Source organism: Hyperolius riggenbachi, chromosome 12 (genome assembly GCF_040937935.1).
Source record: "Hyperolius riggenbachi isolate aHypRig1 chromosome 12, aHypRig1.pri, whole genome shotgun sequence".
Classification (NCBI taxonomy): domain Eukaryota; kingdom Metazoa; phylum Chordata; class Amphibia; order Anura; family Hyperoliidae; genus Hyperolius; species Hyperolius riggenbachi.
Genome location: NC_090657.1, coordinates 82,063,850 through 82,083,994, shown reverse-complemented (window position 1 = coordinate 82,083,994; position 20,145 = coordinate 82,063,850). Strand labels below are relative to the sequence as shown.

Below are 20,145 nucleotides of genomic sequence, written 5' to 3'. Positions count from 1 at the left end.
CGATGCATGCACTGCGTTTACAGGGTAACGTGTGTGTTGTGGCAGTGAAGCATACTTTCAATGACACAGTATGCTTCACTGTATGTGTCGCAACTCATCGCATTTGTAACCTGCGTTGTAACTTTTGGCGTCATTGCAAATCTGTCGCAACATGCATAGTGTGCAAGTGTAAACAAAAAAATATATAATTTGACAACAAAATGCTTTGGTAAAAGTGTCACATCTTTGTTTTTCATCCCTTAGGGCCCGTTCGCACTGGGTATCGCAAAAAGCTAGCAACTTTGTCACTGTATATTTTCATGATTTTTGAGCGATGACGATTAGCACTTAGCATTTTTTTTTTTAACATGGCAATCATGATCACTTAAAAATCGCGAAAAAGTGCTGCATACACCGCGTTTGCACTTACAGCGAATCACCAACGATCGCGGCAGTGAGATCACTGCCATATAGTTTATATTACACTAGTGATTGCCGAAAATTTGGCAATTAGCGGTAAGCGCCCGCTAATCGCCCCAATGTGAACTAAATGAGTCCAAACCATTGCATTGATCTTGTTACAGAGATAGGTAGGCATGTACAGATAGGCTGTAAAGGTTTTATTACTAGGCCTTGTTCACACTAGGGAAGTTGCTGTACGCTTTGCTAGGTACAGCCTTTTACATCGATTCTAATGTACCACGTTCACATCTGTAGACTTTGTTACTTTCTGTTTGCGAAACGTGGTTTTACATGCATTTCTATGCATTGCAATGTGAAGCGCACAGCAATGCAAGTGAATTTGTGTGCTTCTAGCTCAGGCATGGGCAAACTTGGCCCTTCAGCTGTTAAGGAACTGCAAGTCCCACAATGCATTTGCCTTTGAGTCATGACTGTGGCTGTAAGACTCCTGCAATGCATTGTGGGACTTTTAGTTCTTTAACAGCTGGAGGGCCAAGTTTGCCCATGCCTGTTCTAGCTCATAGAAGCACATAGCAATGCGCTTTTGGAGATGCGTTTTTTTTACCCAGTTTGAAGAGAAATTTTTTTTTCTGCTACATCAAGTAAAACATGCTGAACAAAAACTCATTTAAGCGCAAGTAAAACACATGGGTCTGCTTAAAAAAAGCACACTGAAACGCATTGTAAAATGCGCATCAACGAATGCGGTTTTTAATCATCTGCTTAAATAGATTTCTGAGCACACCCAATGTGAACGAGTTAATAATAATAATAATAATAATATTATTATTATTATTATTATTATTATTATTATTATTATACAAAATCACAAACAATAAAATAGTGGCTCTCCTCCTTTTTTTTTTTTTTTTTTTTTTTTTTTAATTTATTTATTTATAATTTGTTTTATTTACCTAAAATTCACGAAAATAAGGATTAGTGGTGGTCTGTGATATGCAAATTTTTCATATTTGCGCACAAATACTGTACTGTTGATGGTGATTCGGATTGAAACAATGTTGCTGTTATCTTGATGTCTGAACCAGTTTTTAAATTATGTATTTTTTTTCTCTTTGTATGTTTTCTATATTTCGGCTGCCCGTTACTGCACATGCAGGAGGTATGTATAATCTTTGTATTGTGTAAATGTGTTAGTATATATGTACATGTATGTGTACTAACTTTGTGTGAAGCCTATTTAAAAAAAAAAAAAAATATAGGGTTAAAGGTGTGAAAAGCAGAAGCCAAATCTCCTGCTCCCCCATTGGAAGTTCAAATACAAAAAAAAAGTGAGCAGAGAATTTTATATACAGTACGAACGGCCGACATATGAATGGCCCGCCGATACGAACAGCCTGCTGATCTCCTCATGTTGGTGTCGTCACCCAGCCCTTGCCCCACCTCTTGTACTCCACAAAGCTCAATCTATAATGCATAACTATAGGTTCTCGCACCTCCCCGTCGGAGTCCTGCACTGTGCGTCCATCTCTACCTCTAGTGCCGGCATCTCACTCTCCTCATGTTGCGTGTGAGGACATGGCATGCAGAGGTGGCATAGATTGAGATAGTGAAGGCACAGGCGGACAGAGTTTGCACACGGGGAGAGAGGGGACTGTGGCGGCACACAGTGGAGGCACAGAAGGAACACTGAAGACACAGTGGAGGCAGAGGTGGCACAGAGGGAACACTGAAGGTAGAGGGGCACACAGTGGAGGCACAGGGGGACAGAGGTGGCACAGAGGGAACACTGAAGGTAGAGAGGCTCACAGTGGAGGCACAGGGTGACAGAGATGGCACAGAGGCACACAGTGGATTGAATGGAAGCACAGAGGAGGCCCTATACATTTTGTTAACCAGGTACTACCTGTAGTCTAAAAGTCAGCTTGTTGTATTGTCTGTTAAAAGCTCTTACTTTTCAGTCTCTCTCCTTTTTTATTGTGGAGTTAATTTTCCCTGCCTGTAACACATCAGCTTATAAACTGTTGTCTGCCTCATCCTATGTGTTCACAAGGGTACATTTTACCGGTATATACTCGCATATAAGCCGACTCGTGTATAAGCCGAGGTACCCACTTTCCCCTCAGAAACCAGGAAGAAGTGATTGACTCGCCTATAAGCCCCCCTCCATAGCAGCCAAATGTGCCTCCAGTACAAGTCAGCCTCCCTCCCCATAGCCAGATGTGCCCCAAAGATGATACAGCTGTGTCTCCAGGCCCCACTAGATGCCATCATTGATATGAGACACAGCGATTGCCACACAGGAAAAATCCTCTATAATTGCACCGCTGACACGTTGCTTGCACACTCCGCTCCACAAGCCAGGAGACACAGGTAGTCCTGAGCAGCGCACTCTGCACAGCATGTTGCAGGGGATAGGGGGCACCGACACAGCAGGGAGCCACTGAAAAAAAAACCTGCTCCACCATATGTTCTGCTCCACTGACTCGCATATAAGCCAAGGGGGTAACTTTTCAGCACATTTTTTGTGCTTTAACATTAGGCTTTTGCATGAGTATATACAGCCATACAGGGGCGTAACTTGAAGCCACTGGGCCCCCCTGCAAAATTTTGAATGGGGCCCCCCACATCCAAACCTTCCTCCCCTCCGAACTCTTCCCCAAACCACTACCCCCCCCCCCCCAAAAAAAATCAGGCTGGGACCCTACCTTCACTAGAAAAATAGAAATTTTGCAGGCACCCCCACTCACAAAACAGAAATCAAGCACCAACCACACCCTCCCTCAAAAACTACATCAAGCAGCATAATAATAATACATATACACATACATACACATACACACACACACACACACACACACACACACACACAACCACGGTAACGTCGCCCCCCCCCCCCCCCCCCCGCGACCTCTCCTGTCCCCCGAGTGTCTCAAATCCTCAGGTGTACACACACACAGCACCCAGACATATGCTCACACGCACACACAGCACCCTGACACAGCATACACAGAGCAATCTGACACAGCATACACAGAGCACTCTGACACAGCATACACACAGCACTCTGACACAGCATACACACAGCACCCTGACACAGCATACACACAGCACCCTGACACAGCATACACACAGCACTTGGACACACATACACACAGCACCTTCACACAGCACTCTGACCCACATGCACACAGCACCATGGCACACACATGCACACAGCACCATGGCACACACATGCACACAGCACCATGGCACACACATGCACACAGCACCATGGCACACACATGCACACAGCACCATGGCACACAGATGCACACATGCACCATGACACACACATGCACACAGCACCATGGCACACAGCACACACACACATGCACACAGCACCATGACACACACATAACACACAGCACCATGGCACACAGATGCACACAGCACACACATACACATGCACACAGCACACACATACACAGATGCACACAGCACACACATACACATACACATGCACACAGCACCATGGCACACAGATGCACACAGCACACACATACACAGATGCACACAGCACTCTGACTGACACACAAGTTTCTCTCAACTGGGCTGGCAGCAGCGTGATTTCTTCCTCCTGGCCTGGAATATATCCGACTCTCCGTCCTGGCTGCGTGCTTGAGGGGGCGGGGACCGGCCGAGAAAGCATCCTAGCAGGAGACAGTAAGTTTGCCTCCAGGTCCTAGTGCCCTCCACCGCACAACAGACTGCAGCTGCTTAGCTGCAGAAACATTTTTGTAGCGTCTGCCCGCTCGTTACTGCATACGAGCGGGCGGTGGGCTCCAGAGCCGCGGGCCCCCCCTCACACTTCTTCCTCTGCGGGCCCCCCTGCATTTGCAACCCTTGCAGGGGCAGTAGTTCCGCCGGTGCAGCCATATACACTCGCATATAAGCCGAGGTACCAACTTTTCTTCTAGAAACTGGGAAAAAATGATTGACTCGCATATAGGCTACCTCCCAACTATAGCTCCCTCCATAGTATTAACAGCCAGGTGTGCCTTTTTAATATGAAAAAAATCCCCACTACTCAGTATAAATAGTCAGATGTGCCCCCTGTGTTAGGCATCTTTCCCATCGCCAGATGCACCCCCTGTATTAGGTAGTCCCCACATAGCCAGATGTGCCTCCTATATTAGGAATCGTCATCCTTAGGCAGCTCTTTCCCCTGTATTGGGCATCTCCATCATCACCCCCCCTCCTTAGTCAGATATGCCCCTTGTACTAGGCAGCAAGGTGCAGGAGATGCCCCCTCCCCCATGCTTGCAGAGTGGAGCGTGCAGCAATGGCTTACCTGTCAGCGTCAGGGACCCTTCCTGTAGATGTATGCTGCCTGTTTGTAGTGTGCCAGCGGGTCCGTGCAGGAATGCCCCCAGCCACCTTCATAGGAACACAGCATGCAGGATTAGGCTGGAAAGCACGTGGGTGGCCAGGATGCATCAGATCGGAGGAGCTTAGTGGAGAGAGCACAAGACACGTGCACTACCATTCAAATCAGCGCATGCTCCTCAATTTACCGCTCCATTGCGTCACTGCCATCAATGTCCGTGCCTTTAGGAATGCCCCAGGCCACTTGCAGAGGATCTTAGCGGTGACATCAATGCCGGGGCTTCCTCTTCATCCTGTGTGACGCTCGCGCTGTATCCAAACATGTCACTAGAGGGCGCCATAAAGATAATACAGCGTGAGCATCACACAGGATGAAGAGGAAACCCTGGCACTGACGCCACCACTGTGATCCTGTACAAGCGGCCTGTGGTATTCCTACAGGAATGGACATTGATGACAGTGATGCGGTGGAGCGGTGACAAGTGGCAGAGCGCACGCTGATTTGGATGGTAGAGCGATCGTCCTACACTCTTTTTTTCTCTACACTCCTCCGATCCAGTGCCTGCTGCACCCTGGCCACCCTCATGCTTTCCTGCACGATCAACTATGATCCCGCAGGCGCCGATCCTGGATGGTCACTACACACGCAACAGGTGAACCTGGACACAAACTTTGGTGACTCGCATATAAGCCGAGAGGGGGACTTTTGAGCACATTTTTTGTGCTCAAAAATTCTGCTTATATGCAAGTATAAACGGTATACATAAAAAAAAAAGTTATAGCAACACACACAACAGACAGAAACAGAGAGTACAAGAGAACCCACATAAACGAACCAAACAAAGACATCCACAGGATAAACAGAGATAGAACCAGAAGGTGAACATAGAGACTACAAGGAAATCCATTGAGAGACCGGCTAAAACAAGACACACAGGTGGAGACAGAGATTTTTTTTCCCCCATAATAAGCCTTTCTATTAAAAATATTTCTTTGCTATACAAACACATCGTTTTTGGACAAAAAACAAAAAAACAAAAACAAACAAAACACTACAATGATTACAACAAAGAAATAAGCATGACAACTTAAATCATGTTATTTTTAACAATACAAATAAAGATAAAAAAACTTTGAAACATAGATACAATTACAACACACAATCTCAAAATTTTTCCCGCATGTCCGATCAGATTTTTCTCAAAAACGGGATAATCGTTCGAATTTCTTGATCAAATCAAATGAAAGTCGAAATTTTTTTTTCGATCGTTTAGATAAAAAAAACGGGAAAATCAAACGTATTTATTGTACCGTGTATGGCCACCATTAGACGGCAACAAGTGCAGTGCAGTTGTAATTTGCGGTTGTCACGAACCGGTTAAAACCATAACTGAATTTATTGTAAGTGGTAGTGACTGATACAGCAGGCCACCCTTATTACATTACATTGCCATTCCGGTATAAATGTGAAGGTGGCCACACACGATACAATAAAATGATCCAATTTTACGGCAATTTGATAAAAACAATCGTATCTCCCGAAAAAATCGAAAGCTTTTTTTTTTTTTTTTTTTTTCATTCGACTGAAAAATCTGATCGGATTTCCAGTTTTCTTCGATTTTTCTTCAATCTTTCTAAAGATTGTATGGTGTGTGTTTGTCAATTTATTAATATACACACCCTAGTAATTTTGTCAGTTTTCAATCAGTTTTATCATAATTGGGGAAAAATTGAACATAGGTGTGTGGTACATTGGTCATATTTTTGAAATGTTACAATCAGTCAAAAAAATTGATTGCAATTCTTAAATTGAACAGATATTTAAAAAATTGTATGGTGTGTGGCCACCTTTAGGGGAATCGTCCACTGTTTGTTGTTAGGTTTACATAACTTGCCCGTTTAGAGTCTGCTCTGTACTGGAGTGTTAAAAATATCTGTAACTCTAAAATGGGAATATTGTTGTCGTAGAGCCTTTACTAATACATTAACATCCAACTTAAATTATACAAATTAAGAAAAAAAGTAGAATCCAAACAATAGCTTTTTTAGCTCAACGTGGCTTCTTTTTGCCTTTGCAGGAGGTCGCGTAAAAACCTGGAAAAGACGTTGGTTTATTCTGACTGACAATTGTCTATATTACTTTGAGTACACAACGGTAAGAGTGTCTGTCTGTCTGTCTGACTGAGCAGTGCAGCATATTCTGCCAAAATGTCTCCAAAATGTGGACCAAAAGTGTGAATCCAAAATGATAAATAAGGATCAAGGTGGCCACTAACGTTCCAATTTCTAGCAAAAAATCTCAGTTGATGGGCACAATCAATTACAGACGATTATAAAATCAGTCGTCCGACTGGATTTTCGTAGAACCAAAATTTGAATTTTCTTGTTGGTTGTGATAGATAGGAAGCAAAGATTGGTTCATTGATGGTGTAGTGAACAATTTCACTTCCGGTCAGAATTTCTGATCGCTTGAATGATTTTTCGCTAGAAATTGGATCATTAGTAGCCACCTTTACACTCACTAGGAGCATTCACACTTTTTTTTTTTTTTTTTTTTACCTATTGCAGCAACAGGTGATTTCCATATTAAGCAGGATGAAGGCACTACAGCAGCTCTGATATGTGGCATTGTGTGTATGCCACTGTGAATACTGTGGTTAGCACTACTCTCCTTTTCTCCTCTCCTTGTTGATTGGCTCTGTGGCATGCAATATACCTGGGCTGATCTAATGCCTAGTACACACCATACAATTTTCTATAAGATTTTCTGTTAGATTTAACTGATTTAACATGTTGGAAATTATCTACCTAACCATCTATCTGCCTAGCAATTAGGCATTGTTCTACTCAGCAGGAGATACCCAGAAGACAATGCACCAGAGATAATGACCAGTCTCTACCAGTACTTCACAGAAAATAACCTAATTACAGAAAATCTTACAGACAATCTAATGCAGGGAATACAAGGGTCGATCCAGCGGCCGATTAGCCGCTGGATCGACTCCCGCCGTGTCCCCGCGGATCGATTGCCGCTCGTCCCTGCCGGCGCTCCTTATCAGCTGCTCGATTCCCTGCCAATGTCCGCCGGCGGGGATCGAGCGGGCGGGGGTTGAGCAGCGTGATCGGACCAACTGAATATTATCAGCTGGCCGGATCAGCTGGTCGATATACGTTACAGAAACGTACCGTGTATCCCCAGCATACCACAAAAATCTAACAGAAAATTGTATGGGTTGTACCTAGCATAAGAGTTGCCTCCACTCTCCTATGGCATAATCTCTTATGCTGGGCATACACGGCTCGACGCAGGTTTATCAATCGAGCCGCTGATGGCTCGATTGATAATATCCGACGTGTCCGATTACTGCGGGGATCGATTCCGCGGGTGGACAATAGCGGCGAATCGAGCGGAAGATAAGCGCCAGCGGGGACGAGCGGGAATCGATCCGGGTGCACACGCGGCAGAGCGGGGACGCGGCGGGAGTCAATCCGCCGGATCGACCCGTGTATGCCCAGCATTAGGCTATGTTCACAGTTTCAATCTCCTTCTCCTGTAGTGCAGGAAGATGCGCTCTGGGCAGTTGTGTGTAAACTGATGGACATACTGCTCCATGCATACTGTACAAATCATAGCATGCATAGTGTTGGGGTTGTGCTTGTGTCTGTGCATGTTTGTGTCCTGGACATAGATTTTCAGTGAACATGGCAGACTTCATGTCTTTGAGTTCATAGGAGATGTGAAGCATTAATGGAGATAACCATGTTAAGTCGGTCAGTGAATTACCCAGGAAATATAATAATTATGCCACTGGCAGAAATTCCATTCCCATTAATCTAAATGAATATAATCACCTGCAGCCTGATTCAGGAAGCTATTATACTGCATGATACAGAAGGCAGTTCAGTGTCATTGACTCTCCTCCTCATGCTCCATTATGTAGATAAAGGCTGTGGTGACCTCAGGGGCTTTTTTTTCCCTCCATTTAGTTAGGTTTCCTTTAAAGTGGATCCAAGATAAACTTTTACTCATTGCATAATTGTGTTCCTTTCATATAGTTTATAGGGCATTCCTCAAGCCACATACTTTTTTTCCCGGCTTTAATACTCTAATTCCCTAAACACTAAACAAGCCTCGCCCACAGTTTCTCCAGTGCCTTGGCACTTTGAGACTCGTGTAGTAAGGGCCTATGGTAGCTCAGTCCGGGCAGGAGGAGGAGGTATTACTAGCCAGAGATTTCAGAGGCAGAAGGTAGGAGGGAGGAGGAGAGGGCAGTGAAGTTTTCACAGGCTGAGGGCTGGAGATGCAGAGCAGCTTGTCTGTGTAATGTGACAAACAGAACATGGCCGCTCTCATTACATCACAGGAATAAATAATCATATACTGTTGAAGCTGTTTGCAGCTAGATTTGCTGTGTAAACTATGTAAACTTTAGATAAGATATATAGACAAGTTGCTTGTTGTTTTTCATCTTGGATCCGCTTTAACACGGGCTTTGCTTGCACACGTACACCCTGCTCTCTTCTGTAGAACAATCGCAGTAATGTGAGGGAGTCTCCTGTCAGCTGCAGGTTACATCAGTGCAGCTGGGAACTCCCGTGGAACGTGATTCATTTTAGGAGATACCAGCTGTTATAAAAAATATCTCCAGTGTATTTATGAATTATGACTTATCTAAACGTTTAGAAAGTATTGCTGATAACATAGAAATGTTGTGTATATTCACAGATGCTTTAAAAAAAAAAAAAAAAAAAAAAAAAAAAAAAAAAGATTAAAAGCTAGCTTTGTTTAGCGCTGTACACACGCCAAATGAAACTCGGCAGAGGTGGACAATGACAACCGCCTCTGCCGAGAATCTGAGCGCGCCCAGAGGTACGTCCTGATGAATCGCTTCAGCCAAGCTGAGAGCATTGTTCTCCTCACTTCTCCCGCCTGCTGTGTGTTGACCCTCCCCTAACCGCTATAGATAGAATATGAATATATATATATATATATATATATATATATATATATATATATATATATATATATATATATATATATATATATATATATATATATATATATATATATATATATATATATATATATATATATATATATATATATATATATACACACACACCTACACCTACACCTACACCTACACACACACACCTACACACACACACCTACACACCTACACACCTACACACCTACACACCTACACACACACCTACACACACCTACACACCTACACACACACCTACACACACCTACACACACACCTACACACCTACACACACCTACACACACCTACACACACACCTACACACCTACACACACCTACACACACACCTACACACCTACACACACCTACACACACACACACACACACACACACACACCATAGAGCAGAACATGTTGCTTCTTATCTGCACAGCATCAGTCTTGCATTGTTCATTGAGGGTGTGTAGACCTTTTGGTGCATGAGGTAATGCAATCTAGTGAGGAGCATAGTACATCTAGCTACAATAGACATAAATGCATCTCCTGTCCAGAAATGAATAATGAAAAAGTACACACTCACAGTATCGCCCACACTCTACAAAGCAGATAAAGTATACTTTTCATTTAAAGAGGAACTCCAGTGAAAATATTGTAATAAAAAAGTGCTTCATTTCTACAATAATTATGTATAAATGATTTAGTCAGTGTTTGCCCATTGTAAAAGCTATCCTCTCTCTATGATTTACATTCTGACATTTATCACATGGTGACATTTTTACTGCTGGCAGGTGATGTCAGTGGTAGTAGCTGCTGCTTGCTTTTTGGCAGTTGGAAACAGCTGTAAACAGCTATTTCCTACAATGCAACGAGGTTCACAGACAGGAAACTCTCAGGACCATGGTCCTCGCAGTTTCCTGTGGGAGGGGTTTCACCACAATATCAGCCATACAGAGCCCCCTGATGATCCTTTTGTGAAAAGGAATAGATTTCTCACGTGTAAGGGGGTATCGGCTACTGATTGGTATGAAGTTCAATTCTTGGTTATGGTTTCTCTTTAACTTTAAGGAGCCCTCGCCACAGACATGGAACTGTCGCCTCCTACAGTCCCTTCATAGGGAGGGGCGTGACCATTGCTAACACTTCCTCTTTCCCTTCACTTTAGGCTTATGGAGGGGTGTGTGGCCTGTTGGTATCGCCTGGTCACTAGGGAATTTGGAAGGGAGTCTGGTTGACTGATCTGAGGAATTACCAAGCAGAGGGTCAGGTGACTGCTAGTGATGAGCAAAATATTATCTTAGCGTGCAAATCTCCACTGACCCAGAGATAGAATTTAGTTTAGCAGCTTTATGCTTTACTTAAAGGACACCTGAAGTGAGCGGTATATGGAGGCTTCCATATTTATTTCATTTTAAGCAATACCAGTTGCCTGGAACCCTGTTGATCTCTTTGGCTGCAGTAGTGTCTGAATCACACCAGAAAAAAGCAAGCAGGTAATATATCAGATTTGGCAAAAATATCAGAAACGCTTGATCTGCTGCATGCTTGTTCGGGGTCTGTGGCTTAAACGTATTAGAGGCAGAGGGTCAGCAGGACAGCCAAGCAACTGGTATTGCCTGTTAAGGAAATCAATATGGCAGCCTCAATATCCCTCTGCTTTTATATAATGTGGTTAAAAGAACACTGTCACTTTGTGTGTAGTCAGTTTCCAGTTTGATTATCCGCTCCTCTTTATAATTCAGCCATGTAAGAACTCGCCAATCACGTGTATGTCCATTAGCTCTCTCATATTGTTTACCTCTTTATGTTTCAGGACAAGGAACCCCGTGGAATTATACCCTTAGAAAATCTCAGCATACGTGAAGTTGAGGATTCTAAAAAGCCAGTAAGTGTTAAAAGCACAAATGCACTTGACATAAAAGTCATATTAATAACTAAAGCATTTTATACACTTGCAGGTTCAATGCTCAGAAAGGGTTAATGTGGCATTTTTTTTTTTTTTTAGTTTAAAAATAATAGATCTATATATCTTTGTAACAAATACATGAACCCACACACAAACACCACACCCACACACAAACACCACACCCACACACAAACACCACACCCACACACAAACACCACACCCACACACAAACACCACACCCACACACAAACACCACACCCACACACAAACACCACACCCACACACAAACACCACACCCACACACAAACACCACACCCACACACAAACACCACACCCACACACAAACACCACACCCACACACAAACACCACACCCACACACAAACACCACACCCACACACAAACACCACACCCACACACAAACACCACACCCACACACAAACACCACACCCACACACAAACACCACACCCACACACAAACACCACACCCACACACAAACACCACACCCACACACAAACACCACACCCACACACAAACACCACACCCACACACACACACACCACACCCACACACACACACACCACACCCACACACACACACACCACACACACACACACCACACACACACACACACCACACACACACACACACATACACATACACGCACACATACACGCACACACACCACACAAGCCACACACGCACCACACACACACCACACAAATCACAAACCCCACACACACCACACCAAACACCACACAAGTCCACACCAAACACCACACAAGTCCACACACACCACACCAAACACCACACAAGTCCACACACACCAAACACCACACAAGTCCACACACACACACACACACACACACACACACACACACACACACACACACACACACACACACACACACACACACACACACACGTTCTTTGAGTGCCAATATTTTATATTTTGTTAGTATAATAAATGTATAAACCATAAAAAATATCTCTTTGTAACATTAAATACATGAAAACACACACACACACACACACACACACACACACACACACACACACACACACACACACACAATAAAAAACAGCGTGTGCAGCTTGCTTTGCTTTTCCATGCTTACAGCGGGGAAATCTGAGGCTTGGAGGTGACTCTCAATTCACTTTGGTAACTTATTTATAATCAAACTTGAAAAGTTGGTGAGATGACTTTTGGTTTAAGACCGGGGCCTGACATAGGCGCTAGTGCCTACACTGTGCGTCTTCGTCATTAGAATCTGTTCTCCAGCCTTTGCAATTCAACTCTAGTTTGAAATACAGCCCTTGTTACATCATTTTCTATACGCAAGTTGAAATGGTATCTATGCCCTGCAACCTCAGCAACTCAAGATTAAAAAAAAAAAAAATGGAACTGGATTCTGCCAGTAGGACCCTCTCCCCAACAACCATGCATATTTTGCAGTATTTATTTATTTATTTATTTTTTAAGAAAAGTAGATAAAATTAAAAAGTGAAGCAGTACATTTATTTTGTGGTTCAGATGTATGACTTATGCTTATGATAAGCTGGCATTTTGGCATCAATGCAGGGGGATTCCTAATAATTTACTAATATCTTGTGTATGAGATCTTGCAAATCCTACACCGTTAATTACCAATTTTCCATAGGATTTAGACAAAGTATGTTAATCCAAAATGGTTCCATAATTCTGCTTCCACCCCAGGTAAAAGGTTACAAATCTGGGTACCACCATGACTGGTTCAGGAACTTCTCCATCAGATAATGTGTTACAGTTATTACTGTTCTGTGTTTATTGCACAGAGACAATGTCGCCAAACCAGTTCTGAATCTCTGGAAAGGTGACCGAAACCAGACGCTCTCTGAAACGTGTGTACTTAGTAAAGGCAATGCTGGCATGTAATGCAGTGTGGTGTATGATCCCTCATGACTGTTAGCTCAATAGATCCCGTTTGGATGCATCACCTATCCCAGGTGTGGGGCGATCCAATATGAATAGGGATGGGTGGAGAGTCTCCCCATGTGCACAATCTACACCGGAGCTCAAACGGTCTCAGTCCTTCTGCCATCTGATCCTTACTCTGTTCAAACATAATTTTAGAGTCTGAGTGGTTGGCTTACTTCTCCTGTAGAATAAGTAGCCTATTCGACAGAGTGTGTTGGACAACGCGTTTCACAAGCGTTCCCTGCTTCCTCGGGTCAATAGAACCCATAAAGTGTCGTTACAATACACGAGCACCTACTTCTTAGGTTTTCTTTAAAAAAAAAAAAAAGTTTTGCACTACTAAATTGTCTGCTGAACACACAGTTTCACTATATAAGCCACTCTGCAAAATCTTGTCAAAACTTAACATTTCCTAAAATACACTTCCTCCAAGTGATTTTTCCCTTTTCCTCCTTTTTTTAAAGAACTGTTTTGAGCTCTTCATACCAGACAACAAGGACCAAGTGATCAAAGCATGCAAGACTGAAGCTGATGGCAGAGTGGTAGAGGGGAATCATATAGTGTATCGCATCTCTGCACCTACACCAGAAGAGAAGGAGGAGTGGATTAAAAGCATTAAGTAAGTAGACACACGTATCCATTTTACCATCATTTCAGCATTTGTACAACATGGAAAAAAAATCCAATTCATTTCTTTGGTGTGAAAATGTAACTGAATATTTCCATATAATGACTGCTATTTAAGCAGCAGGGGCAGCCATACTATCCCAAGAAAAAAAATACATACTTATTCTACTTACATAACATATGTATTGTACTGTCCATGTTTTAATTTCAGTGAATTATATAAAGTAAATAAAGAGAAACCGGTTCCAGGCATTTTCCATCTCTACTGCCTCTGACTAAAGTCAATCTTGATGTAATTTCCTTTTTCTTCCCCCTCCTAGAAACGGCACTGTCATATCTAGCTTGCTTTGTAAACACATGTGAGCAGAACATAGATCATATTTCAGCAGCTTTTCCCTTCTCAGCCTCGTTTTCATCCTGAACGGCCAACAGCCAATCAGTGAAGAGCAGGAGTATGGGAGGGGAGATAACCAGCTTCCTTCTCCTCGGCAATGTACTAACTAGAGCCAGGCTGACTGAGCTCAGATTTATTAAAGCAGAAACATTTATTATTCTACTGTATTGGAATGCTTGCAATGCAGGGGCAGGTTGCAGGCTGCATAATAGACACAGAGCAGTGGATAAATGGAATTTGATTTTAAAGCTGAAAATCCCACTTTTTAAGCTTTTCTATCAGGATTGCTCAGCCAAGTTGTATTTTTACTCTACACTCTTTCTAGCAAGGTACCACAAAGTACACCAGTCAGCCACAACCTGTAATTGACTGATAGATGACAAGAATACCATATTGTCTTACAGTGGCACCAGTAAAGGCTTTGGGTATGGCAGCAAATGAAAAGTCAGTTGTTATACTTACCAGTTTTTAATGCTTTCCCTATTAGAGTCTAAGCAGTTCTGACATGGGCTATATTGTGATAGCTATATGACTGATCCTTTACCTGCTGTTTTGGAGGTGCTCTGGCCCAAAGACAATTGTTAAAATGGGAGATAGTACTCAGAACAGTGCACTTCGTACTTACTTGGAAAAGGTGCTAGAAATATCATGTACGATCATTTTCGGCAACTTTAAAGATGAACTTAAGCTAAAATGGGGAAAATAATTAATACATTGCAAAGTGAGAATTAAAAAAAATAAAAAAAATAGAAGAGAGATCAAGATATTTGCCAAGTAATTTGTTCATATGGTTTGAGCCTCAATGAGTCTGCACGTCATCATCTTTACTACTGGCAGACATGAAAGTGAAAAAAACTAGACCGCACCAACAACCATTCTCTATAACCACACCCCCTAACAATTCAATAAGCTAAAACGTTTTGTTTTATTGATATGCACACAGGGAGATACTGCTTTCTTGCAACAAGGCTCACAGATCAGGACCTAGGTCTTGACATCACACTGTGAGAGGGTAATATCAGCGATACAGGCAAACGTGACAACCACCTCTAGGCTAATGCCTAGTGCTAAATCCAGCCGCAACTGGAGTATTTATGTCAGCACTATATAAATGCATCTAAATAATAATCGGAACATTTGTATAGCGCTTTTCACTAATAATAATAATAATAATAATAATAATAACTTAATGTCACAGAGTGACATAATAGAAAGATCTGTCGTAGGGAAATACCAGTTCAACATAACTGACACTATCTTTAATGTTGCGTGATAAAAACTAGTCCTAATTCTGTCCCTCTCTTTGTCCGCAGAGCTGCCATCAGCAAAGACCCCTTCTATGAAATGCTGGCGACCCGAAAGAAGAAAGTTTCCTCTATAAGAAGACATTAATTCTCCTTTGTGTGTGTGCAGCTTATTTGAATCTCCTAAGAGTATGGGGCATGAACTATGCCTACAATTTACCATAATTTATATAACTGGATTACGAGCAAGCCTTTTATCCTAGTGCAATAATTATCCCCCCCCCCCCCCCCATATTTCCTCCCCTCACATGCCCATGAGTTACACAATCTGCCTGCCTTAGTTGGTGAGCCCAGCCCTCCCCCCCCTCTCCATCCCTTCACAGTCTGGAACTGTAAACTCTGTTAGCATTGTTGCACATCAAACTAACTTGGACATGAGCAGAAGGGGCAGCATATAGATGATGCACTTGCTACTTCTGCTTTATTTATTAATAGACTGCAACAGGTACATAATAATTGCTGGCACAATGTGCATCTGCTTGCTGATTGGGCAGTCACTGTGAGGTGAATCTTGCTGCAGATCACCGAAAGCCTATAACTGGAAGCAGCCTTAGTCACTGTGATACTTGCTTGCCGTTCACCTATATGACTGGTGTTAGTATTTAGACCTGATCACCAAACCAAAGGGGGTAAACCCACTCCTCGGTCACACGCACCCATTTCATTGTGTAACTCTGTACTCTTCTAAACTGCACACTGAACTGTACCATAATAGGGAATTACCTTTTTGTCTTTTTTTTTTTTTTTTTATTGTTATTTTGTATCTTACCTCTGTACCACTGCAGGTTGCAATGCAACCTCGGCAAATTACTCAAGGCAGTTCTTCTGCAATTATGACATTACCCTGTAAGTAATAGTGATGCTAATGAAAGCAAGTGCCCGTACCCAAAGTCTGTGAAGGGATGAAACCGCAATTTTTTTTATCATTAAAACATTTTCAAGTGGACCTCAACTCTTGCACAGGACAGAATGAAAAACATAGAGAAATGCACCCTGTATGTATTTTAAGAATTTCCTAGTTCCCCCTCATCTGTGACCAATTATAAGTGTAATTTCAACTCTCAGCTGTGTCAGCTGGCTGCTTCGGCAGAACAGCGAATTTGTAAACACAGGATGTTAACCCTTTGTCTGCTTCCACGAAAGCAGGAAGTAGACACTGCAGATTTATTGCAGGATTTGTATCCGCTGTAACAATTTAAATATTTTTCTTTAAAGTTTATTATGCTGTTGCTTAATCTTTTAGAGCAGAGAGGAAGTTCTGAGTTTAGGTCTGCTTTACGTTCCATGGTATACATTGACTCTCGGCCTCTGTGCATGCAGTGATTGCTTGAAGAGCCTATGCAAATATAATTTTGCCATTTGCATAGCTAATTGGTCTCCCTCACGCCAATGGTCATAAGCATTGCTTTATAGCATCTGGTTTGAGGTTTGCCTTCACCCTTACAGCCAAGAAGCTCATGCTTTGTACAGTGAGGCCTTCATGTTTGCTCTTTGCCATCACTGAATACCTGATCGTATAATGCGGCAGTTGTACTAAACGTTCAATTAAAGTGGTATAAAACTCAGCATGTCCTCTTTGTTCTGAAAGATTATTACAGCATAAAATCTACTACCACAAAAAATTGTAGCAGAACAGCATTCAAACAGTTAAACACAGCACTTTCTTCTTCACTGGAAAGCTTCTGGCCGCATCCAAAGAGTAACTGAGTTTTACTGAGCTTAGAAGCATAAAGAGCTGAGAAGGGATCACTAGATAGATTGTACTACATAAATACAGCAGCTATGCAATAATGGGCAATGGCAGCTTTCAGAGCAGATAAACTGTACTTTGAGAACTTGTAATTTGTAAACAGTCAATATTACTTGTGCACAAAAGCAAATACGATAACTGTATGGGTAATAAAAAGTAGGAAACACATTTTTATTGAATGTTATGTCAGTTTTATCCCACTTTAAGGACTTGTACACTTAAGAGCTGAATCGTGGTAATCTCAGCTCCTCTATTACAATCTCACATAACGCGATCAGCACTTGCATGGGTATGCGGTGCATCTCCTGAGAAGCTACATGTATGAAATGGACCAAAAGATAAGTCAGAGACTGCACGGTACCTTCATTTTAATTCACAGTCAGCACTTCATTGGTTAATAAGGTACTCCATTCACTAGGAAAGCTTGATGGCCTTAAATGTTCACTTAATCCACTGTGTGTCTTTTCCGCTTGAGCGCATTTTATTTTTCTATTGAAAGCAAAAGCTTTTAACATTTTAAAACGACTGATCCCTGCTTGGGACCCAGTGCCTGCAGAATGCTGGCGTTGCTTCATTCTACTACAAAGCATGTTCAAATCTGGAAGCATCTTTCTGACTTAGAGGAATAAGATTAGCAAACAGAGAGCCTGTAATGTAAGTATTAGCGGGTTTTAGCGGCAAGGTGTTAGAGGCCTGAAACTCCGCCCCACCCGCCAGCTGTGGTGGTTTCTTAAGTCTTTGGAAGCTGTGACACCCCCCCCAACCTGTGTGGCTTTGCCCCACCCCCAGAGCAGGATCATCCACCAGGCAACCTAGGCAGGTAGCTGGGGTCAAGGGGCCCACCTGTCACGCTCTCTAACCTCTCTCCACTTCAGCTTACCAAATGGACTACAAAGGGGTGCCAAATGTGCTACCTTGCCCAGGGCCCCATTACATCTTAATACACCTCTGCCCAGCCTGGTGGCCTAATAAGACTTGTTAAAAATGGTTGAAGAGGTCTTGCTGATGGTGCTGAAATCGGCTACCTTTTGGCCTAATTTTCCATATGGCACTGTAGGCATGTGCCTACAGGCACCTTATGTAGGAGAGGCGGCCCATCCTCCTCAGATCACTGACCTCAGGTACTTACACCCTAATCCTTGTCTCTTGTCTATAAAGATGGTATGAGACAGTGATTCGAGTGTAAGTGACATAAGGCAGAGATTAGAGTGTAAGTGACATAAGGCAGAGATTAGAGTGTAAGTGACATAAGGCAGAGATTAGAGTTCAGAGTATTTTTACTTGGGGGTGTGGCCTGTGTTCAGGGGTGGAGTTTAGGGCGCCAATACACCTGTGCCTACAAGCTTCTGAGTTGTAAATGCGGCCTGGGCTGCCTCATGCAGTGATGGCTGCACCAAAGCCATATTGGTTTACTAATGCTGAGAAACCTTTTCACTTTACTAAAGATGGTACTATTTTTATAATGCACAGATTGGGGCTGATTTATGAACACCTCTCCAGACCAGAGATCATGGATGAGCATGAAGAACTAGGCTAGTTTTATTATACAAAAAAAAACAATCTGCTGTACTATTAAAAGCATCTCCAACGCTTATGTGGATAATATCAGAACATGGTGAGGGTTGCTGAGAGGTTAGTGAGCAGAGATGCTCGGTAAGCTTCAAAAAATTCCATCTTGCATGCAAATGGTATGCTACTTGGAAGCCAATCAGAAACGGCAGAGAATGTTAATAAAAGGAAACTGGGCCTTTTCAGAGCTCAAGTGATTTCAAACCCAAAGAAACTGAATGAATCAGGTTTGTGTCTATAGATGTATTTTGCAGGAAATGCTGGAATGTTTTATGTTGTCTTACATTGTACTGAATTTTGTAGTGTTTAGAAATTACGTGACTATTTTCACTGCCTTTTTATCCATGTAGTACTGTAAATGTTATTCTTCCAGATTTACTGGAGCGTTGGAATAATCCACCAAAGTACACATGTAAACCTAATTTATATCTGTCAGTTGATTTTTTGTTTTATTTTACACAGTATTAAATGGATTATGCGAGAATGTATATTCAACTTGTAAGCAAAATAAATAAACTTAGTATCTTGTGGAGCAACTATGTGGCTGTTTATTAACTGTGTGATCATTACAGCTAGCAATACAAGTAGAAATCCTTACATAGTTAGTGTGTGGTTTGAGATCACTTAAATTGATACATGTACATATAAATCACAGCAAAAGAGCAAACAGTAGGAGGCAGTCCCTGCCCTTTTGAGCTTACAATCTAGAGGGTAGTGGGGTGGAGACAATGTGAAAATAAACCTATATAACTAATTGTATCTTATCTAAAGTTTAGATAGTTTACACAGCAAATGTAGCTTTAATAGAATGATTATTTCTTCCTGTGATACAGTGACAGCAGCCATGTTTGTAAACATTACACAGAGGCAGGCTTATCTGCATCTTGA

The 20,145-nt window shown here is 42.4% G+C and overlaps 1 protein-coding gene across 2 annotated transcripts in view; it reads left to right on the top strand.

The window, feature by feature from the left end:
* Window positions 1-19,793, top strand: part of LOC137542078 (cytohesin-1) — a 60,748-nt gene extending 40,955 nt beyond the window's left edge. The window contains exons 10-14 of one of the 2 annotated variants that reach the window (XR_011025351.1): window positions 6,844-6,922; window positions 11,565-11,636; window positions 14,078-14,232; window positions 15,948-18,884; window positions 18,941-19,793. Coding sequence is in view for 1 of the 2 variants with exons in the window: in XM_068263718.1 (XP_068119819.1) it covers window positions 6,844-6,922; window positions 11,565-11,636; window positions 14,078-14,232; window positions 15,948-16,026 (385 nt within the window). In the remaining variant the exon portion in view is untranslated. Of the gene's footprint in view, window positions 1-6,843; window positions 6,923-11,564; window positions 11,637-14,077; window positions 14,233-15,947 lie in introns of both variants that reach the window. The other variant, XM_068263718.1, reaches the window with a different exon arrangement.
* The last annotated feature ends 352 nt before the right edge of the window (window positions 19,794-20,145 follow it).